Genomic DNA, 22,274 nt, shown 5'->3' with positions numbered 1-22,274 from the left:
AAGTTGATTACATATTAATCAAGATTCATATTAAAACATATCTCTCTTAAAATATCAACTTGAGATTTTCGATAATTTAAAAAAGTAAATTCATGTAACGTGGCTGGTCTCGACTGTTCGTAGAGTGAAATAAATTTTGTATTCGAAAATAAATTATCTAAATTTATATTTAATAATTAACTACGAACTGGGCCGAAAAGACACGCTCGTTACACCCGGAGTGTAACCAACACGAAGCCGTAGCTTATAAGAGTCGATGCTGCTCCAGATGCCTGTAGCTTTAGATTTTACGGCGGACCAAGCCGATAGCTTTCAAAGCTACAAATAGCTAAATTGATTTAATTCGCGTAAAGAATATGGTCCAGGGCAAATCGTGGGTGGCGATACTCGTTGAAAAGTGGGTTCAGCTCCGACACAAAACCAACCTCTACCGCGTACTGCTCCGCTGATCGCTTAGTTGGAAAAATAGAGCTAACTGGTCGTCAAATACAAATATTGAAAAATACAGCTCAAAGTAAGTTCAATACCGCGTCCAATTCTTACCAATATACCACCTGACTTACAACAGGTACTACTACCACTTCGGTGTGCTTTAACGTTGTCCAGCGGTGGTAGATTCCTCCTGGCTGCAGCTGGGCCGGTTACTGATTCAGGAACAGACGATTGAATCGAGGTGACCGACAAACCAGGATCTTCCTCGAACAATGAAACGAAGCTTTCCTTAACAAAATGGCTGACTACTCGAGACCTCTTGAGTACACGACATGCCAAGCAAATTTATCTTGTATATGCGTCGTATTATTTAATTAATGTACGACATACTCCTTGTTAACTAATAATCAGAGTCGTATCGTACAAATATAGTTTAAAATGCCGTTATTATTTAATAGACGGTGTAAATTAATAAAATACCGAACATCACATTGTAACACGGTCAAATAATTACTTATATTTTAATAAATAAATCAATTAGAGAAGTATACATTATGGGGGTTAAACAAAGACTGCCTGCACGCGGCTTCCGCATACATTAATTAACATTGAGTAGTGGGGATACGCTCTAGCGCCACTCTCAACGATTTTCGTACTATTAACAATAATCATTTAATTTCTAATCTGGCTTACATGTTATCAGCAAACGTTTAGTATCAGGTGGTAAATTGGCGTTTACCTAGTGTGAGCCAACTGGCCACGTTGCATTTATTATACATGGTTCCTATACAGCGGAGATGTAGATTCTTGGCATCGATCAATTTTTTCATCTTCATGATCATGTGAGGGCTTCTGAGATACTTCTAATTAGCGACAGATGGTAAAAATGTTAAAAAATTGTCTTCTAAATCTATCTCTACATTAAGTCCATGATCTGTCATCACCACTCTGATATCTGTTAGCTGGTATATTTTCCCAACCTCAAGTTCACACATCCTCTTGAACATCAATAGACTAGGGGTTTTATCTCCAACATTAACACGTTTAAAGGTTGTTGATCTAATAACTTCATAGATGGTATCAGCAATAGGATGTTTACGGTAAGACATCATCACAGGGATTCATTAATCAAATGAGATGATGTTTAGCAGCAGCAGATTTCAGGTAGCAGATTTCAACACCAGATTTCAGTAGCAGATAGCAGGTTCCAGGGTAGCAGAATCACTATGGTACTTCACTGTAAACTCGTACTTCACACTATAAACTCGTACTTCACTGTATTGAAGTATGCCCACGGCGCGCTGCTTTTATAGCCAGACAATGACGTCATTTATTGCGCAGTTAGAAAATTCTAGAATAGTATGAGTCATAATCTAAAAATAGAAACAGCGTAGTTATTGAATATAACCTATCAATCATAAGATAAATGGTGGGAAAGCATAAACATAACCTAAAACTCATAAGTTAAATGGCGGGAAACCATATACATAACCTAAAAATCATAAGTTAAATGGCGGGAAAGGATGAACATAACCTAAAAATCATAAGTTAAATAGTGGGAAAATTATAACCTATAAAAATTGTGATGACGTCATCAACTACGTAGTAGAAAGAGACTCGGACCTGTTGGATAAAGCAATCTACTACACAGTTCAAAAATCTACCGCGTAGTTTGAAAAACCAATCAAATTATTTAAACAAGAAAAAATAATTAACCAATAAGATTATCGAGTGGTGGAGGTAAAATCCTGAGATCGGATTATAATAGGTTGAGTTGACTTCTTGAGTCACTTCTCGTTGTCGAGAGCAGTAATAATGGAGATCATTCTGGACGTTCAAGGATTCAGAGGGCCTAATAATCGCTTTATTGTCAAGGAATTGGCCTCGAAAACAATTCAACATGATATTGATCATCTTGAAGAATTATCATACACACTATTCCAACCACCATATCACTGGAAGGTATTACCAGCCAACTATCAACGTCTGAATACCTGGCTGATCCGAAATTATCATGGCATCGGTTGGAATGCCGGAACAACTTCATATTACAAACTCAAAGAAGTTCTTAATTATTTAACTAATAATAAAAAAATTATTTATGTTAAAGGTATCGAAAAAAAATTATGGATCCAAAATTTCATTGATTGTACCAATAAAATTGTAATCGATCTTGAAAATTTCAAATGTCCATCTTTGAAAAGCATGAAAATTTATAACAATCATTTTTGTAATTATCATTATTAGATGGTTTAAATAGATGGTTTAAATGTTTTTGATTTTTAATTATGAAAATCAATAGTCAGTTTTGTAACAGGGTAATTTACCCTTGATCGGTAAAACCGATCAGACGTGGTTATAATTCGACGCAGCACTGGCGCGTCTCGGCCTTCGGGACCCGACTAGTATTAAGTGGGAGGGGGAAGATTGAGGTTTCTTGGCTGATCGCTCAACATCAGTGAGGAGAAGTAGTGAAGTGGCTAAACGAGTGACATCGCCTGCCGAGCAACCAAGAAGGAAGCCAAATTCCAAACCAGAGTTCTCTGCTATTATTAAAACTATCAAGGTATTGAAATTTTGTCTCTTCGTTGAGCCTTGGGGTTTATACCCGGCTCAGTAATTTCACTATTTCTCAATTATTAATTTAATAACCGATAATTCAATTGTTAATAATATTTTGTTTAAGAATAATTAATTATTTTACTCAATTTAATTTGCTAGCTTGTGAACATTTCCTCCTGGGGATCTTACACCCGAGGAGTGTTCTAGACCTCCTGGGTTAATAGTCGTGAGTAATTAGATTATTGAAATGGCCAGTTAATAATTATTAACATCTTAAGATTGGCTAAATTAAATTCATCTGTTGATTAATGAAATTTAATTAATTTCTGAACATCGAGAATTATTCCAATCAGCAACTCACGACTGGTTAAGCTTTGGTACCCGAGGTCGAGCTTAGTACGCTGTAACGAACAACGGAGTCCATTTTTGAGCGCGCAAATTCCTTGTGAATTTTATGACGCAGTAAATTCATAAAATTAATAACTGGACTATTATTATAAATTATAGCAATTGAATTATCAATTAATTATTATTTTTCATTGAATTATAACATTATTTATTTAAAAATACTATTTTCTATTTGGAAAATTAAGTATTGAGAATCGGCTACTGAGTTCCGACGCAATTGAGATCGAATTAACCGTGGATAATTTTTCGTGAATTTATTTTATATTGAGACAAATTGTTTTATTAATTATTTATAAACCGAAAAATTCCACGTGGTCATTAATACATTGAACTATCGAAGACTAAAATTATTATTTTATTAGAAATTGTTATAAAACTATTTGTCAGTGTGGATTACGTCCGAGAAATTTAGTTAATTTTATAGAGAATATTCTGAGGATTATACAATGTACTGAGTATTAAACTCGTGGTAATTTTGAAATAAGTTTAGGCGTCGATTTTTAAGTCGGAAATTTTAAGTAGTAATTATTAATTGTGAAAATTGTTTACGATTTTAATCTCGAGCTAATGACTGAAGGAATTTTTAGTGATCATTTAACGTTGACTTTTTTGGAGTAATTTTGTAATCCGGAAATTAAAAGTAAAGTAGAGTCAGTGTGTGTACGAGACGTGTGGGTTATGTGTGTGTGAGTGCTACCAGCGTCCCTTCGCAAGCGAGCAGTCCGTTTGCGAGGTGTTTCGCTGGCATAGAGCGTGAGGGTCCGGTGGACAGCGTGACTTAGTTAGAAACTGCGGTATAGACGCTCCATAAGAGGGTACCGTCAGGATTAAGAATTTTGATAGAGCGTGAGGGTCCGGTGGACAGCACGACGTAAGAATAGTGTGGAGTGTGTGTGTGAGCTGCAGAGGCTTCTTGGCTTACGTTGCAGTCACTAGGCTGTTGCTTCTGTAGCCAGGCGTTATTGACAGCCCTCGTACACTGACGTCTTTGTAAGAGGTGTCTTGTTAATAGGTAGATATAAGTTGTAGTAGCGACTTCCCGGTGGGAAGCGTGAAGTAAGAAAACCATAGTAATAAGTCGTAGTACTAAGTGAGTGAGTTGTAAGTGAGTTGGAGTGCGTGCAAGTGCACGGGTTGTTATTTTATTTTGTTAATAAATTTTGGTGCCGTTGTTAAATAAAGATTTATTTCTTTCAGACCACCTTCCTCCACTCTCTCTCCCTGTAGATTATTAAGCTCAGCTCTGGTTTCCGGTTCCAGGAACCGGATTGAAAAATCCTGGTGGCGCCCTTGTTAATTTAGAATCATTTTTGCTAGGTATTGTTTTATTTCTATTAAATTAATTAAGGGGCCAATGAGCGGAAAAAACACCCGTTACACTGGCGCCCAATTCGAAAAACCCCATGAGAGAGAAGGAAGGCCGGAAATAAATAAATTTTTATTTAAAATATTTAAAATTTGAAAATTAAATAAATAATATCAGTCATTAGCTATTTCTAGTTTGGGAAAAAGTTACTTGAGTTTAGAGTTTAGTGAAATTTAAGTTTATTGAATTTTATCAAAAAAAATTTTTTTAAGTATTTATCTTTTTCTTAATTCTATAATTAAGAAATTAAAATCTATTATAACCGAAAGTGTCATAAATACCCAATAGCTTGTGGTAGCATAGCCTACGTGTCACAGCTATTCAGGGGATTAAAATTATTATCTACAACAAATAAAGTATACCCACTGGCTTGGGCTAGCATTGTCTAAGTGTCATAGCCACTCAGGGGATTATAGATAATAATAACATTATTAAAATAAAACTCGGTAAAACTAAACACCTTGCAATAGAAATCTTTCTACGCAGTAAAATCGAAAAATTACTCGAACAAAATTTTACACGACGCTACCGAGGTTAGTGACGTCAGCGCCTTTGTCTAGTTCGGTAAATTTTTTTTTTTTGGCATTATCTTCGCGCGCTTGGTAACAACGTGTTAGTGAAGCATTCTTCACTTATTATAAAATTTAATCCGCTTACTAAAATTTTTCTTTCTTTCAAAATAAAATAATACAATAATTTTCCTTATTTTAATCTTTTGAGTATTTCGGTAAATTAAAATTAGATTTTCTAGTTATTATCTAAAAACAGTTGCAACAGTTTAAATTGAATATTGAAATAATTATTTATAATTATTATAAACTTAAATTTCTCCTGGATAACATTAATTTTTTTTTCTCTCGAGATTTATTTTTGGAAAATTTTATTTTGAAATTAAATTCCGAAATCGTTCGAAATTTAATTAGAAAATTAATTTTTGAAAATTATTTTGAACATTTCTTTTTGGGATTTATTTTTTCCGAAATTTTTTTTTTTTTAAGAAAATTATTTTTCAAAATTTTATTTTAACAAATTAAGAACTTAAATGCTTTTAGGATTCCATTTCGAATTTTCTTTGGTAGATTATATTTTTAATAATTATTATTCCAAAATATTTCAGAGATTTTTTAGAAATTTACCTTTCGAAATTTCATTACAAATTCTATTTTGAAAATGATTTGGGAATTTATTTAGATTTGAATTTTTTCCTGAAACTTATTTTGGAAATTTAAGTTTGAAATTAAAATGATAAATTATTTTCAATATTATGTAGAAATTTAATTTATGTCATTTATTATTTTTTTTGAAATTCATTTGAATTTTTTTTGTAGATTTAAATTAAAATTTTTTTGTAGATTCTATTTTACAGAAATCTTATTCGATAATTTACAAATTTTGAAATTTTTTTTTTACTTAATGTAGTTATTCCTGGACAAATCATTTTCGAAATTTAATTTTTTTTGAATTTTATTTTTTGGAATTTATTTAGTATTTTAAATTGTTTCAAAATTTATTTTGGATATTTACTTTTTGAAATTATATTAAAGAAATAGAATATTTTGTAATTTATTTATTTTTAGGAATTTAATTTAGAAATCTATAATTGAAATTTATTAGAAATTTAATTTTTGAAATTTAATTTTTGTATTCTGTTTGAAAATTTTATTTATTTTAAGAAAATTGTGTTTGAAATTTATTCAGAAATTTTATTTTTTCTGAAAATTTAATTTTGTAAAATTTATTTTTATTGATTTATTTTGAAAATTATTTTGAAATTCTTTAGTTTATTTTTCTGAATTTTATTTTGCGAATGGCTACATTCAACGAATTTTATTGCGTTAAAGAGGTTATTTATAAATAGCTAAATTAATAATTTCTTTGAATTTATATTGCAGTTAATTTTATTGATTTTTTTGTTTAGTTAAGATTATTATGATTCCGCCGACTGGACCCAGAACGAGGTCTCAAGGACTCCTCGAAGAGCCAGAAATTGACTCTCGTCGAGTTTCCTTGTGAAGAGGCCGTGGTATATTGTCATCAAGTACCACAGTCGATCCCGGAACCAATGTTGAACAAAGACCCTTGGGGGAGCGTACTCAAATACCCAGGTCAAGCGTAATGCCTGTACCTTCGGGGGAGTCGACTCAATTAAACCCGGGTCTCAGCTAACAAAGACTCTTGGGGGAGCGTACTCAAATACCCATGTCAAGCGTAATGCCTGTACCTCTGGGGGAGACGACTCAACTGAACCCGGGTCTGAACCAACAAGGTTCTGCGGAATTGACTCAAATACCCAGGTCAAGCATAATGCCTGTTCCTTCGGGGGAGTCAACTCAATTATACCCGGGTCTCAATCAACAAAGATCCGCGAGAAGCACACTGTCGGTCCAAAATAATCGACATGTTTCCATCGGCACAACTCCTGGTACTAGTGGCACGGCGTCTGCTCCTGTTAATACGCGCACATACAGATTCAGTGATATGTTCATGAGGAACATAATTACACCAACTCCACCTGGTTCCTCGGACTCCTCGTTGCATTTTGGAGAAGTCGCAGGCCGAATGAACGGTATCATAGAAGATATGGACCAAAATATATCTTGGCTCCAACATAGACTTCGAGGAGACCCAGAAGCAACTCAGAGGCCTCCTGCAGAACTGATGGGGGTCGAAGAAGCATTAAGACAGCGAGAAGCACGTGAACAAGAGCTACGGGAAAATCTGTGACGTGAACAAAATCAACGAGAACGTCTTGAACGAATACAACAACAAAAAAGGCCATTCGGCAGCCGAAATGGAAGTAGATTTCACATAAAGTAAATTTTAATTATAAATATTAATAATTTATTTATTTATTAATTATATATAATAATAACAATTCATTTATTCATTAATTGGAGTAATAGAACAATATTATTATGAAATATTAAATTTCTATGAAATCTACTAAAAATTTCATTAAAAACCTACAGACGAATAGGTTATTTTAAGTTTAGGTAAATAAAATGAGATGAAAATTGAAGCTTGTTTAATGGGCTTTAAAATGAAATTCACAAAAATTCGATAAGTGATTTCATTCAAAAGTTATGCGCGAAAGAATCTGCCAAAAAATGAATTTTTAGGATTTTGAAAATTTTGAAACTCTGTAATTTCTGAACTACTTGACCGATTAAGCTCATCTTTGAACTTGGCCTTGGTAATCGTCTAAAAATGAAGTATGTTGAGTTTGAAACGGATCCATTATGAATTAGAGACGCTATCGTCCAGATCAGCCGCGTTATATTGTATATATATATATATATATATATATATATATATATATATATATATATATATATATATATATATATATAAATATATACATATATAAACTTTTGAACTAATGGCATTTTCTGAACCAGCTTGACGAACTGAGTCAGGAAATAGCAAAATTTTTCAAAAGTTGCGTCATGAGGACAAATGCAATAGTTAGATTTCTATGAAATCTACTAAAAACACCAGACAAATAAGATTTTATTCGCAAAAATGACAAATACAAATTCAGGAATGGTCACGTTTTTAATACACATAAATTTTATGTTCTTATATATAGTATATTACGACCTAAGGCCAGAAAGTCGGTTTACTCCAGGAAGAGCGTACTTTCGGCTAAGAGAGCAAGAAAAATAAATTCTATTCTATATTGTTGAAAATAAAAAAAAAAATCAAATTTAACCTTAATGAAATGAAATTTAATAATAAACCAAATTACTAATAAACACGACAATAAAAACTCTTGGATTGTATTAATCATTTTGCCATGGTATAGGCCTACTGGGGACCCGCCATGTAAAAGAAAGGGAACGCGTCGTTTTACACAGTACCTCAAGGGTGATGCGGAAATTTGTGTCAAGACAGATTGACCGACACACGAATATGATAAAAGGTTACTTATAAGTACAATACAAATTGTAAAAAAAAAAATTGTTCAAAAGTTGCGTCATGAGGACAAATGCAATAGTTAGATTTCTATGAAATCTACTGAAAAACGACTGCAAAAGTAAAATTCCATTAAAAACCTACAGACGAATAGGTTATTTTCAGTTTAGGTAAATAAAATTACATGAAAATTGAAGCTTGTTTAATGGACTTTAAAATGATATTTACAAAAATTCGATAGGATATTTCATTCAAAAGTTATGCGCGAAAGAATCAGCCAAAAAGTAAATTTTTAGGATTTTGAAAATTTTGAAACCATATAATTTCTGAACTACTTGACCGATTAAGCTCATCTTTGAACTTGGCCTTGGTATTTGTCTAAAAATGAAGTATGTTGAGTTTGAAAAGGATCCATTAACAACTATAGACGCTATCGTCCGGATAAGCCGCGTTATATCGTATATATATATATATATATCTATATATATATATATATATATATATATATATATATATATATATATATAAATACATACATATATAAACTTTTGAACTAATGGCATTTTCTGAACCAGCTTGACGAACTAAGTCAGAAAATACCAAAATTTTTCAAAAGTTGCGTCATGAGGACAAATGCAATAGTTAGATTTCTATGAAATCTACTAACAAGAGCAGGAAATATGCAAATTGCGAGATCGTGAACAACTGGCACGTCAGGTTTACACAGGAGCAGCCTATACCGGAATAAATTCCAGTTCTCCAATTCTGCAGGATGAATATTACCACAACACTCGTCCAGTGGATACGATACAATGTCCACCGACGAATATTTTGACCAACCAAGCAGTTGATTTTCAAGATTTTGACCAACAAGAACGTTACCGGGGGTTTATACCCAGTAACACGTACATAAATGCACCACAGGCCAATGATCCAGGTAATTGTCAGCACATTTATCAACCAAGAGCGCCTGGTGGTACCTATACGAGAATGAACACCATAAATCGTTCGAGTCAAGTAGCCTTCAACCGCTGGAGGGAAATTAAAGACAGCATCCAGATGTCAGGCATCTGTTTCCCTCGACCAGGAGTCACTGCCAACGACTTTGTTAACTCGGTGGAGGCAAGAGCCAGACGAGAAGAATGGAACGACAAGGAACTATTGAAGGTGATCACTCTCACACTAAAGGATACACCAGCTCGTTGGGTGGATGCGAACTACAGTAGATGGGTAAACTTTGCCCAATTCAAGAGGGAATTTCTAAAAACTTTCGGTAGTGCTACAACTGATCATCAGTTGATCCTGGACATCAGTCAAATGAAGTTGAAACCGGATGATAGTCCTACTGAATTCGTACTCAATGTACAGCAAAAATACCGAGCCATGGAAATTCCCCCACCAACACAGGAACAGGTGAACTGTATACGCAATAATCTGACTGACGAGTTGAGAATCATGGTATTTTCTAGACAGGTCTCGACTTATGAGGATCTTCTGAACATGCTACACGAGGCAGCCAGGTGTACTAAAAGTACAAGCAACAAAACACAGAGTATTAATCAACCTAAGAATCCAAAGAAGCCTCGCTTTGGAGTAATCCAACAGCCAACTGAGGACACAGAAATCTTGGAAGAGTTGATCGAACTCCCTGAATTTAATGCCATGCAATTAAACCCAGGGGAGTACGACAATCGTTATGGAGTGTACAGACGTACTAACAACCAGTTCCCATCGAACAGACAGTTTGTCCGAAGAGCATTTTTGCCGAGACAACAACAGTCTGCTGCTCAACCTGGTACTCAACAAACACCAGCACAAAATATACAACATAGAACTTCTAACGTGCTACCAGGACAGTTTTCTGCTCCTCAGAAACATCAACAAATAGCAATACAACCTTTAAAGGTACCGGCGCAAAATATAGGCCAATTTTACGATTTCAACTTCTCACGTGGACCTAGGCTGTGTTTCAACTGTGGCGTACCGGGTCATACATTTGAGGTCTGTCCAGGTCCCAGAAGGGAAGTCTGTAATGTGTATTATAAGATTGGACACTCGAGAGAAAATTGTCCTCTAGTTGTCCCGGTTAACAATCAACCTAAGCCAGGACCAGTTATTACTGAAATTTTAGAAGAAGATGCTAGTCAACAAATTCAAAAAAACGAATAGAGGTAGCGCGTAAGTTTCCCACGTGCTCACCAGAACAAGTTAATAAACAGGGAAACAAATTACACAATTCTGAAATTGATACCCGTCTGGATTCTCCTACTTGTGGGCCAGAAGGGGGCAAAACAAACAATAAGTTTGTTTCTGACAACTTTGATAATGATACCCGTCTGGATTCTCCTACTTGTGGGCCAGAAAGGGGCAAAACAAACAATATGGTTGATTCTGACTCCGCAGTCAATATACAAGAGACACAACGTGTGAAACCACTCTGTTCAGAGGAGGTATTGAGAATAATCGCACTATTAGAAGATCCTCCATCGGATCTGTCTGATGATTTACTCCATCCTTGTATATTTGCGGTACAACATCATTCCGATGATAACTCAGAGCCAGAACAAGCATCAGACTCTGAGTGGGAAGATGAAGTCGAGACAATCCGCGAACCAGCAGTATCTCAACCAGCAGTCCCAACAGACACCATTAAGTCATCACAAGCTTCGTTTTTACCTCACATACTACAAGGCAAACCCCTCACTGCGTCTTTTATCCACAAACTAGCTACTAGACGTATTTTCAAGCCCGGAAACGGGTCACCACCGGAAAAAACGTCCAGGATACCCATATCCGTATGGATATTTGGGGTGAAGCTAAATGGAATCCTGGATACTGGCAGCGAGAGGTCTTATATAAATGAAAAAGTATATGAGGACGTCAAACATCTGGCTGCTGGTGAGCTTCAAGACGATCAGACCAAGAAAGGAGTGCTTCTTGCTAATCACTCTACTTGCATAAGTAAAGGTGGAGCCCCTTTCATAATTCAAATCGGATCTGTTGCTGGGGAACAATATTTGAGTGTTTTACCCGACCTAGGTTGTTCCTTGGTCCTGGGGATGGACTTCGCGACTAAATTCGAGGTACAAATCGACTGCAAGAACTGCAAGTGGAAATTTTCGGATTCTCCAGAAGTCTTTTTGTTCCAACCTATTAACTGCCATGAGAAATCAGCACAATTAAACCGTATCGTAGAAGCCCAGTTGTGAATGAGGAGTTGAATAAACAGATTGATGAGCTCCTAGAGAAAAATTTCATTCGCCCGAGCTTCAGTGTCTGGTCATGTTCGCCGTTGATGGTTTCAAAACCAAACAACAAGTGGAGATTTTGTATTGACTATCGTCCAGTCAACAAAGTGACAATACCACCTGCACACCCACTTCCGAACATGCTCAGAATACTGAGCGCTCTTCATGGTGCGACTTACATTTCAACAATGGACTTAAGAGAGGCATTTCACCAAATTCTCATGTCACCAGACTCAGTTCCACTAACAGCATTCTCCGTGGAAGGTAGAGGTCAATTCGAGTGGCTACGTATGCCATACGGACTCGTAGGAGCTCCAAGTACCTTTCAAAAAGCTATGGACCACGTAAAAACTCGTTTTTGCCAAATATTGGTCCAGAGAGAGCTCCCACTAAAATGGACTGAACAGGTTTTCGCTTACCTTGATGATTGGATTGCAATAAGCGAAACCTTTGATAAACATCTCAAAGTCCTAGCTCTTTTTTTTGAAGTATTTCGCGAGTTTGGCCTTTTGATCAACCCGGAGAAGTGCAAATTCTGCAGAAACGAAGTGAGATTTTTGGGATTCATTGTAAACGAAACTGGGTTATATCCTGACCCAGAAAGAATCTCACCAGTCGTAAATTTTCCCACTCCAACCAACAAAAAACAATTACGTAGCTTTCTGGGCCTTGTTAACTGGTACCACCGCCATCTCCAGAATGTTGCGAAGACTCAAGGTCCTTTGAACAAGTTAACAGGCGCGAATTCGGAGTGGAGGTGGGGTCCAGAAGAGGAAAAGTCGTTTCAGTTGCTCAAACAGTCTCTCGTTGATGCTCAGCCTTTATCAATTCCAAAACCCGACTGGCCGTATGTATTATACACTGATGCATGCGACACCGGTCTTGGGGCGTTTCTAGTTCAAAAAGAACCCGGAACAGACAAAGAGCATTTAATTATTTGCCTCAGTCGTCAGCTCCGTGGTGCAGAAACTAGATACACGACTACAGAGAAGGAGTGCTTAGCTGTAGTCTGGGCGGTGAGGAAGCTGAGATGCTATCTCGAAGGTGCTCCGTTTACGGTAGTCACAGATCACGCATCTCTGTTGTGACTGCACTCACTGAAATAAATTATCTGATACATCTTTAGCACTAATAACATTTGATAATTTAATTATCTTGTTATCTTGATTCGTGTAGAACAAAAGATCACCTTTTCCATCTATTATAATATCAGCCGATTTATTCTTATTGGCACTCTTAATTACTTTATTTTCACATTTTTCAAAATTGCTTAATATCAATCGATTCTTTACTATGTGATCTGTTGCTCCTGAATCCGCAATAAATTTAATCTCATCTATTAAAACTTCATTTAATAATTTCTTACCTTGTCTTTCATCAGTCACTCTTTTTGCACTTCTACTTTCTCGTTTAAGTGCATTTTGAGCTGAGTGCTGATTATTCTTATTATAATTCTTAAAACGTCTATCATTATTATATGGCTTAGAATTCACATTATTTCTAACTTTAATAAAACCTCGTCTATCTACTTTACCTCTAGATTTGATATTATCATTATTTAAAATCTTACTTTTGAGTCTTCCCTCGTCGCAATCTTTACCCTTGTGATTTCTAAAATCTTGGCAGAAATAGCAAAACCACAAATCTTTTGCCAATGTACAGTCCTCGATTCTATGTCCAGTCTTAGCACATCTGAAACATTTTGTCTTACTGTCAAATTTTGCTGTCTGTGCTTTGACAGTATCTTCTCCGTCTCCGGTCTTCTTTTCTGCTTCTAACTGTAGAATAAAAGATTTCATTTCATTCAATGTCATCATCTCTTTTGAATGAGATCTCTTAAGAAAATTTGCGGACATTAGTTAGGGAGTTACAGGGGTTATAGCTTGGTAAAACGCCGATCTAATTTCTTGCTCAGTTAATTTTTCTCCATCTCCGCAAGATTGATATTCTCTAATGATCTGGTCAAATCTTTCACAGAAATCATTGACCTTCTCATTCTTTTTCATCTTAATTGAATACAATCTTTTTCTAACTGAACTTGATGTAAGGTTTATCTGTTCTTTTCTACATTCTTTAATTCTTTTTAAAATTTCTACGGGTTCAGACATCTCAAGAATTTCCTTGTGATAATCTTCATCTAAATGATTAATAATAATATCTTTAACAAGGCATTTTCTTTTATTATTCATCGAATTTGATGTTATTATCATTACTGTTATTCTCATCTATTACATCTAATAAATCACAACTAGTAAGTTCTGATTTTAAATAATCAAACCAGATATTATAGTTTGATTTTTGAGTTAATCTATAATCTCTTCTAACGTTAATCTTACTTTGATTTGATAGTAATGCATCTTTAATTACATTCAAATCTCTAGAGATAGTATGATTCCCATTTGTAATTTCTAAATCATTCTTAGTTGGGAAAGCAGGAAATTTATGTGAATTCTTTACCTTAGCTGCTTCTGCTTTAGTCTTTTCGCGATCTAACTCTGCTTTATACCCTTTTGTCATCACCTTTAGGGCATCTAACATTGCGTTAGAGACTTCCTCGAGTCTCCTAGCTGTTCTTCCAATTGATGTTGCCATTTCTTGAGTCTGCTTGTTTGACTCCAACATCAACCTCTTCATATCTTCTAAATCCTTATTACCAAGCATTAACATCTTTTCACTGCTTCTAATCTTAATCTTGGTATTGTTACTCTTGTTTTTAAAATCATCATCTGTACCATCATCTTTACCATCATCTGTACCATCATCTGTACCTGTAAACATGTAATCTTAGTTAGTATCTGGGATTTTCTTAACATCTATACATCTTTATACATCTAAATAGGCCTCATCTAACTACTCTTAAACACTTTCATCTTTCATAAAGTGTGTCTTCTAATTATGTTTACAGCTTCTAAATTATTTTATAGTCATTACTTACTCGTCGACTGGCCTGGTTTGACAGGAGTTGAGAAGTTTTTCATTCTTTCAAGTGGCACCTTGACATCTTTAATGTCAACAGTTTTTGTTGATGATATTGGATTACCTTCATCTGCTTGTTGAATCAATCCTTTGCGAAACTGTGACAGACTGTGAAGAGTGTCCACATTTTTCTCAGTCTTAATTTTCACTGCTGGTTATTGTTCGACATTTTCAGGATTCTGTTCAACATCTTCAAGATCTTCAATCCTTTCAAAACTTTCCTCACTCTCATAATCAACCAGTGGAGCTTTGTCTGACTCTGACATCTATTTCGGATTTTATGAAACAGAATTTAAATTTAATTAATTATACATTTAATTAATAATTTATTATTTAATTAATAATTTATCATCTATCTCTTATTATTGATATTCTAAAATTCTATTCATCTAGTACCCGATACTCTTCTTAATTGATTCTGTTTCGTGCTTCTAAATTAAAATAAACGCACAGCAACTCACTTTGATTTGAAACGCAAGATTGATCATTTACACAGCACCACCTCAAGTATGCACACCTATACCAACGTATAGTTTTACGCACGGCAATAAAACGACGTTGAAGACGGTTGATCACGCACACACTTGGGATACATTATGCAAACAAACAACCTCACAAACTATAAGCTACTTGATGCCGAACACAAGCGTCGCATAGCTAAAGTTACCGAAATAGCTTTAATATGTATTTTATATTAATCAATATTATTGACATGTCAAAATACAATTTTATAGTGATTAAAATTAATACTTCACTTTTAGAACATCTAAATTTAAAACATCTTCTAAAAATCGAGATCTAAACATACTATTGTAATACACGTGATTCTCGTGTACTATAGTTATTATGACACTGTTGGCCGACATCTTGAATTTTTAGCGTCTACCGGCTTCGCCAGCGATTTCATCATAAAACAAGAGTCGATCCACTTAAAGTAAATCTATTTGTCACCATCTAATATAGTAAAAAATATTTTTAGAAATCTACGAATTTATTTAATGAAATAAATAAATATTTATCAAGTCTTTCTAAGTTATCTAAATTAAACGTCTATTAAAACTTATTCATTACGTTTTATATTTTCTTTGCATGCATGCTTTTGTTCGTCTATAATTACGTCTTATATTCTTATATAAATTTTCCGGAATATCTTTTCTAAATGAATATTCATAAATACTCTTACCTTGTGATCAATCACTTCACCCAATTTTTAATAAATAAATCACGTACGCAGTGGAAGCGTGTACTAGTCCGATAACCTGTCGGGATTATGAATAAAATTGGAACACAAGGTTTTATTTAAACTGAATCTAAGTTTATTTATTCTTCTGATGAATATAAAACACTTCTAAACAATCTTTGATATCAAAATAATATCCGTATTATATAGTTAACAATATTAAGAAAAGTACTTGAGTTGTAACTACGCAGTAGTACGTAATACCGCCAAGCGTCCAAGCAACATGTGCGAGCCACGGCGAGCAAGCCAGAGAGTGAGTCGTATACGCAGCTAGGCTACGCGTAGACCGACGCCGTCTCAATGAGAACAATAATCATAAGCTAGTTGCCACTTTGAGCGGCAAATATAAAAATAAAATATAATATGAATAATAAATAATAATTAGGAAAGTTGACTTGAAAATCTTGTCTTCTCAACAATAATAATAATAGTAATAATAATAATAATAAGCGGTGCTTGCTACGTGGCCTCCAAGCGGCGCATCGCGGGAAACGCAGACCATAACACCAGGTCTGTAGGCGAACGACGTAGCCGATGCAGTGGGCCAACTACCCACTGCATTGAAATACTGAGTTACAACAAGACGTAATCTCAGAAGTGCTCCCCACAACCGGTCCTTTTCGGATGAGGACCATTCATCAGGTGGGAGGAGCACGCCGGACCCGATGAACGATGACGACCCTGGCGCTTTAAGGACTAACTTTAAGTGGACGGAGGAACTACGAGTCGACCTCTTGGTGTGCTACCAACGTAGCGAGCCGGGGGTGAGCGGTTATATGGCCCGGATGCATACTCTTTGGAGTGATATGCATCCGGAGCTAGAGCATTTTACGCCTAAACACCTGCGTAATTATGCCGCTTATCTTCGGCGTAATAGAAGATCGCTTATGCCGGATAGAAGGCAGTCTAATAGACTTTCCTTTCCGGCGCAATTACACCAAGAGCGACGCCGTTCCTCCTTGGATGACAACAATCCCTTTATAGGACGGCAAGTAAGTATATCTAAAAAGATAACTTACTCCCAACAACAGCTAGAAGCGGTAAATGAAGATCTCCGTGCAAACATCCTGGAGGATTCCACCCTGCTCACTGTGAGCCAGGTTGTGTATGGTGCAGCAGTTTCGGCTTTTCCGAGAGAGAGACATTGTCTCTCGATCGAGGCAAGGTTGAGACAGCGCATCTCACAACTTGGACTCAAAATTGACAGATCCCGGAAACAGGTCTCCCGCATTCAGTGTGTGATTGAGTTTGAAACAACTCAAAGAGCATACACGTCCCGAATTCGGCGCATTGCTGCTGAACTTCGGTGGCGTCATCACACACTGAATAAGAGTACTCTTCTTGTCATCAAGGAAGAGTCTCTCAATAAATTGCGGGGTCTAGTGACTGCCAAAAAGTCACTAGAGAAAAGGCTGAAGCGGTTGGTCGACAACTCGTTGTTTTGATCCAGCCCTTTACGCTTTCTGACACCAAAGACCGATGTTACCGGGAATTATCCAACACCTGAGCGGGTGGAAGCTTTTTGGACTGAGTTGTATGGAGATCAACCAAACGTGAACGCCAATACTCCAGCTCTGGACGACTTTAAAGCATTCTGTCGGGAACACCGTAGACAGAATGCTGATGAAGAGAGCCCTGCAGTCAGTGTGAATGAAGTTCGTTCAGCTCTAAATGGCAGCAAAAATTGGGCTGCCCCGGGACCAGATGGCATAAATGTCTTTTGGTGGAAGAAGTTTACTTCTACCCACCTCCATCTGGCCCGTATATTTACATCGTACATTAGAGCTGACGAACCGATTCCAGACTGGCTCGTGGAAGGGCGAACCGTACTGATACCAAAAAAAGGTGACTTGTCTGACCCAAAGAATTACAGGCCTATCACCTGCTTGAATGCGGTTTATAAAATTTTTACAAAAATTTTAAACAACCGTATTTTGCAGGAGATAGAACCTGTATGGCAACAGATATATGAACAGCGTGGCAGCAAAAGAGGCCTGTCAGGTTGCAAAGAGAACTTGATAGTTGATCGATGTGTCACACAAGATGCGATCTACTATCAACGCAACCTGTCAATGGCCTGGATCGACTATCGCAAGGCATTTGACTCAACTTCTCATGAGTTGATTTTATATCTCCTCAAATGCCTGGAGGTCAATCCTGAAACAGTGGAATGCATTCGGCGTACAATGCAGCTCTGGCGAACGCGTTTTCACATTGGAAGTGGAAACGCATTGCACATAACCGGAGTTGTAGAGTACAAACGAGGGGTCTCCCAAGGTGATTCCTTAAGCCCTCTGCTGTTTTGCATCTCACTGCTGCCTATATCTGTTGCTCTCCGTAAAACTCGTGGGTACTCTGTGGGGCCTCCGGGTGATCGAAAATACTCGATTACCCATCTGCTTTATATGGATGACCTGAAGCTGTATAGTGCTGATGAAGATCATCTACAGGCGGCTCTTAACATCGTAGCAGAGTACACGCGGGATGTCGGAATGTCTTTTGGGTTGGACAAGTGTGCGGTCGTACATCTGGCGAGGGGTAAGTGCTCTGTTACGGGTGATGATGTCGAGTTGGTAGATGGGAGCGTTTTAAGACAATTAGACGCCGGAGAGTTGTATAGATATCTAGGAATGGAAGAGCACCGCATGCATGCGGTCTCCAGAGTCCAAGCAACTCTCCGTAGCGAGTATGTTAGGAGACTCCGGAAAATTTGGTCCTCCGAACTTTCCGGTAAAAATAAAGTCTCCGCTACTAACACGCTCGCTGTCCCAGTCTTACTATACTCTTTCGGTGTCTTAAAATGGGCCCGAAAGGATCTGCGAGATCTCGACATCAGAACCCGTAAGACTATCAACATGAACCGGAGCATGCACCCCAATTCATCAGTCGCCAGATTATACCTCTCCCAGTCGATCGGTGGGAGAGGTTTGCAGAGCTTGGAGCGGCTTCACGATCGTTTAGTCCTGGGTTTAACACACGAAGTTGTCAATTTCACTGCAGATGAGGATGACTTTCTTATGCAAATTGTTCATAAACATGAGAATGCGCATAAGGGGTCGTTCTTATATAAGGCAGCAATATATGCGGCAAGAACCCTTGGTCTTGGAGAAATAAACGCTCTTATGGAACTCCGAAAGGAGGAATTCAAGAGCGTCATCAGGAACGCCGAGGAAAAACTACTCCTAGGCAAGCTGATGGACAAGTCTATGCACAGCGTGTTCTTCAAACACGTGCGTGATCATGGCTTGTCCACCCAGCTGACGTTTTCCTTCTTAAAGTCAGCTGGCCTGATGTCCGAGACTGAAGGGTTCATATTTGCTTGCCAAGATGGTGTCATTAACACTCTAGAGTACCGTAGCAAGGTGCTCCAGGTGCAGCTCCCGGACACGACCTGCAGGGCGTGTAAACTACATCCGGAGACGCTTATGCACATTTCGTCAGCATGTCCTGTGCTGGCGAGAGGTGCATACATCCAGCGTCACAATGTTGCCCTGAGAGTACTGTACTACTATCTTCGTCACCGCTACGGTATTGACGTGACACCGGTGCTGCCTTATCTACCAGGAGATATTCCCCAGGTTGTTGAGAATGACAGTTGCAAAATTTACTGGAACATGCCATTTGCAACAACCCGGCGGATCGATCACAACAAACCTGATATTGTGCTCTTCGACAAGGCCACTCGTGACATTTATGTCATTGAGTTCTCGGCCCCGGCTGAATACAACATCTCAGCCAAAGAAGAGCACAAAAGACAGATATATCAGGATCTCCTATTTGAAATTGGCAAACTTTACCCAGGTTACCGTGTCAAGCTCGTCGTCCTGATTGTTGGCGTCCTCGGAGGGATGAAACAGTCTTTTGTATCCTCACTTGCCAGAGTTCCAGCTTGCTCATCAAAAGTTGAATTCTTGGCGGTCAGGATGCAGAAGGCTGTCATACTAGGTTCCCTCCGTCTACTTAGGAAAATGACTTTGGCCTGCTGTGATCACTAACCGCCTTGTTGTGCGGAGTGGTACAGCAGTAATGGATGGAGCTCAGGCTGGGCCCTCGTAGAATCGGACTCCGGGGACAACCCCCCTGAGCATTTAATAACATAATAATAATAATAATAATGGCTTTGAAATATAGAACTCTTTATTTAGTAAAAACACCGATTTTCGGAAAAAATAGTAAATTATCGAAAAATCCTGGCCAGACGGACTACAATCTTCATACAATCAAGTAGGAGATTAGAGTCTACATATTTAAAAACATCTAAAATACGTCATTAAAAATTTTCAATATACAAGAATTACTCAGTGGGTCTTAATAGGTAACTGAATGATAGTTACGGACAGTGTCTCGGATAGCTTAAGGGTAGAGCAGTTGGCGCGATACCAAAAGATCCAAATTAATTTTCCAAATAATAAAATAGTTTCCAAAATTAATACGATATCAATATTTAATTCAAGATAATAAATAGTCTTAATAAAAGATAATTCAATTGTTGTAAATAGTAATAATTATCCAGTTGTTAATTTTACGATTTATTGCGTAATAAAATTCACAAGGAATTTGCGCGCTCAAAATGGATGCCGGCGTTCGTTACCGCGTAGCATGTTTTGACCTCGGGTACCGAATACTATGTCGTGTCGATTGGAACCTTCTCGGTGTTCAGAATTTAATCAATATAAAATATATTTATTTAAACCAATCTCAAGATGTTGATAATTATTAACCAACTGTATTAATAAAATTAATTATTCACGACTTGCAAACCCAAGAGGTCTAGAACATTCCTCGGGTATAAACCCCCAGGAGGAACGCTCCCAGCAATTAATGAATCAATTCAATTAAATAATTAATTATTATTGAGCAAAATTATTATAACAATTGAATTATCCAAACTTGAATAAATAAAATGAGAAGTAGTGTATTAAGTGAGCCGGGTATAAACCCCAAAGCTCAACGAAGAGACAAAATTTCAATACCTTGATAATTTTAATAAAAGAAGAAAACCCTCGTATGGAATTTATCTTCCTTCTTGGTGGCTCGGCAGGCGATGTCGCTCGTTTAGGCACTTCACTACTTCTGCTTCACTTATGTCTAGCGATCAGCCAAGAAACCTCAACCTTCCCCCTCCCGCTTAATGCTAGTCGGGTCCCGAAGACCGAGACGCGCCAGTGCTGCGTCGAATTATAACCACGTGTGATCGGTTTTACCGATCAAGGGCAATTTACCCTGTTACAAAAAATTCCGAAAACTCAACAGTTATTTTCCAAAAATACCAATAAAACAAACCTCCACGAAATGGCCGATCATGTACAAGCCGGTAAAATTTTTTTTTTAAAAACTGCCAAAAACCATCTGCCAAAATACAGGTCGATGTTTTACCGACCGACGGTAACACTTACGACAACCCCTCGTACATATGGTCAAACAGACCAATGACAGTAAATACCTCTGTCGGTAACATGTCCCAGAACTCTACCTATAAGACTACTTGTTAAGCAGAATTTCAGTTTTTTGGTTGAAACTCTACTATCTGTTCGATGAAAATACATAGTCCGAATTTTTTACTTAGGGAATGATTTCTAAAGTGATTTTTGAAGGTATATGGCTATTTAAGAAAACTATTTGTTTACAATTATGTTTAGCCATATTAAAGCAAATTTTAAGGGAGTTGGAAAAGAACGGATAGGGGAAAGGGGGGGGGACCTACTCAGTGGGAATTTTTCCGTAATTGAAAAATTAATCAGACAGCCCAGACTGGGAATCGAACCCAGATCTCTCGGTTACGCGCCAAGGGCTCTACCAGTTAAGCTATCCGAGATAAGTACTGACTACTTTATTCAGTCACGTATATAAATTTAATAATTTTTATTGTAAACAAATTGAAACAATTGTTTAAGTAAGAACCAGTGATGCTTGGAATATCTTTCGGTCCACTCACAGCTAGAAAATTTGGCCTTATAAGCTATCAAGCTCATTTTTCTTTCGAAAAGATTAGACATCAAATGATCAACTAGAAAGATAATATTGAGTATGTGAATAAGGATCTTTATAACTTTTGTTATAAAGATCTAGAGAATTTTTATTGATCGAATAGGTATTTCCTTATCAAAAATTTGATCCATTTACTATA

At 36.9% G+C, this 22,274-nt stretch overlaps 1 protein-coding gene across 1 annotated transcript; it reads right to left on the bottom strand.

Moving 5' to 3' along the window:
- Positions 1 to 13,025: 13,025 nt before the first annotated feature.
- Positions 13,026 to 15,077, bottom strand: LOC123270150. Its single transcript, XM_044736089.1, has 4 exons — positions 14,867 to 15,077; positions 14,389 to 14,699; positions 13,298 to 13,709; positions 13,026 to 13,240 (listed from the first exon to the last, which is right to left on the bottom strand). The coding sequence occupies exons 1-4, from the start codon at positions 14,907 to 14,909 to the stop codon at positions 13,026 to 13,028; spliced, it is 981 nt and encodes a 326-aa protein (XP_044592024.1). The 5' UTR covers positions 14,910 to 15,077.
- Between the last annotated feature and the right edge of the window lie 7,197 nt (positions 15,078 to 22,274).

This window comes from Cotesia glomerata, linkage group LG8 (assembly GCF_020080835.1).
Source record: "Cotesia glomerata isolate CgM1 linkage group LG8, MPM_Cglom_v2.3, whole genome shotgun sequence".
Lineage (NCBI taxonomy): Eukaryota > Metazoa > Arthropoda > Insecta > Hymenoptera > Braconidae > Cotesia > Cotesia glomerata.
The sequence above is the reverse complement of the archived record's forward strand: the minus strand, read 5'-3'. Positions and strand labels throughout refer to the sequence as shown.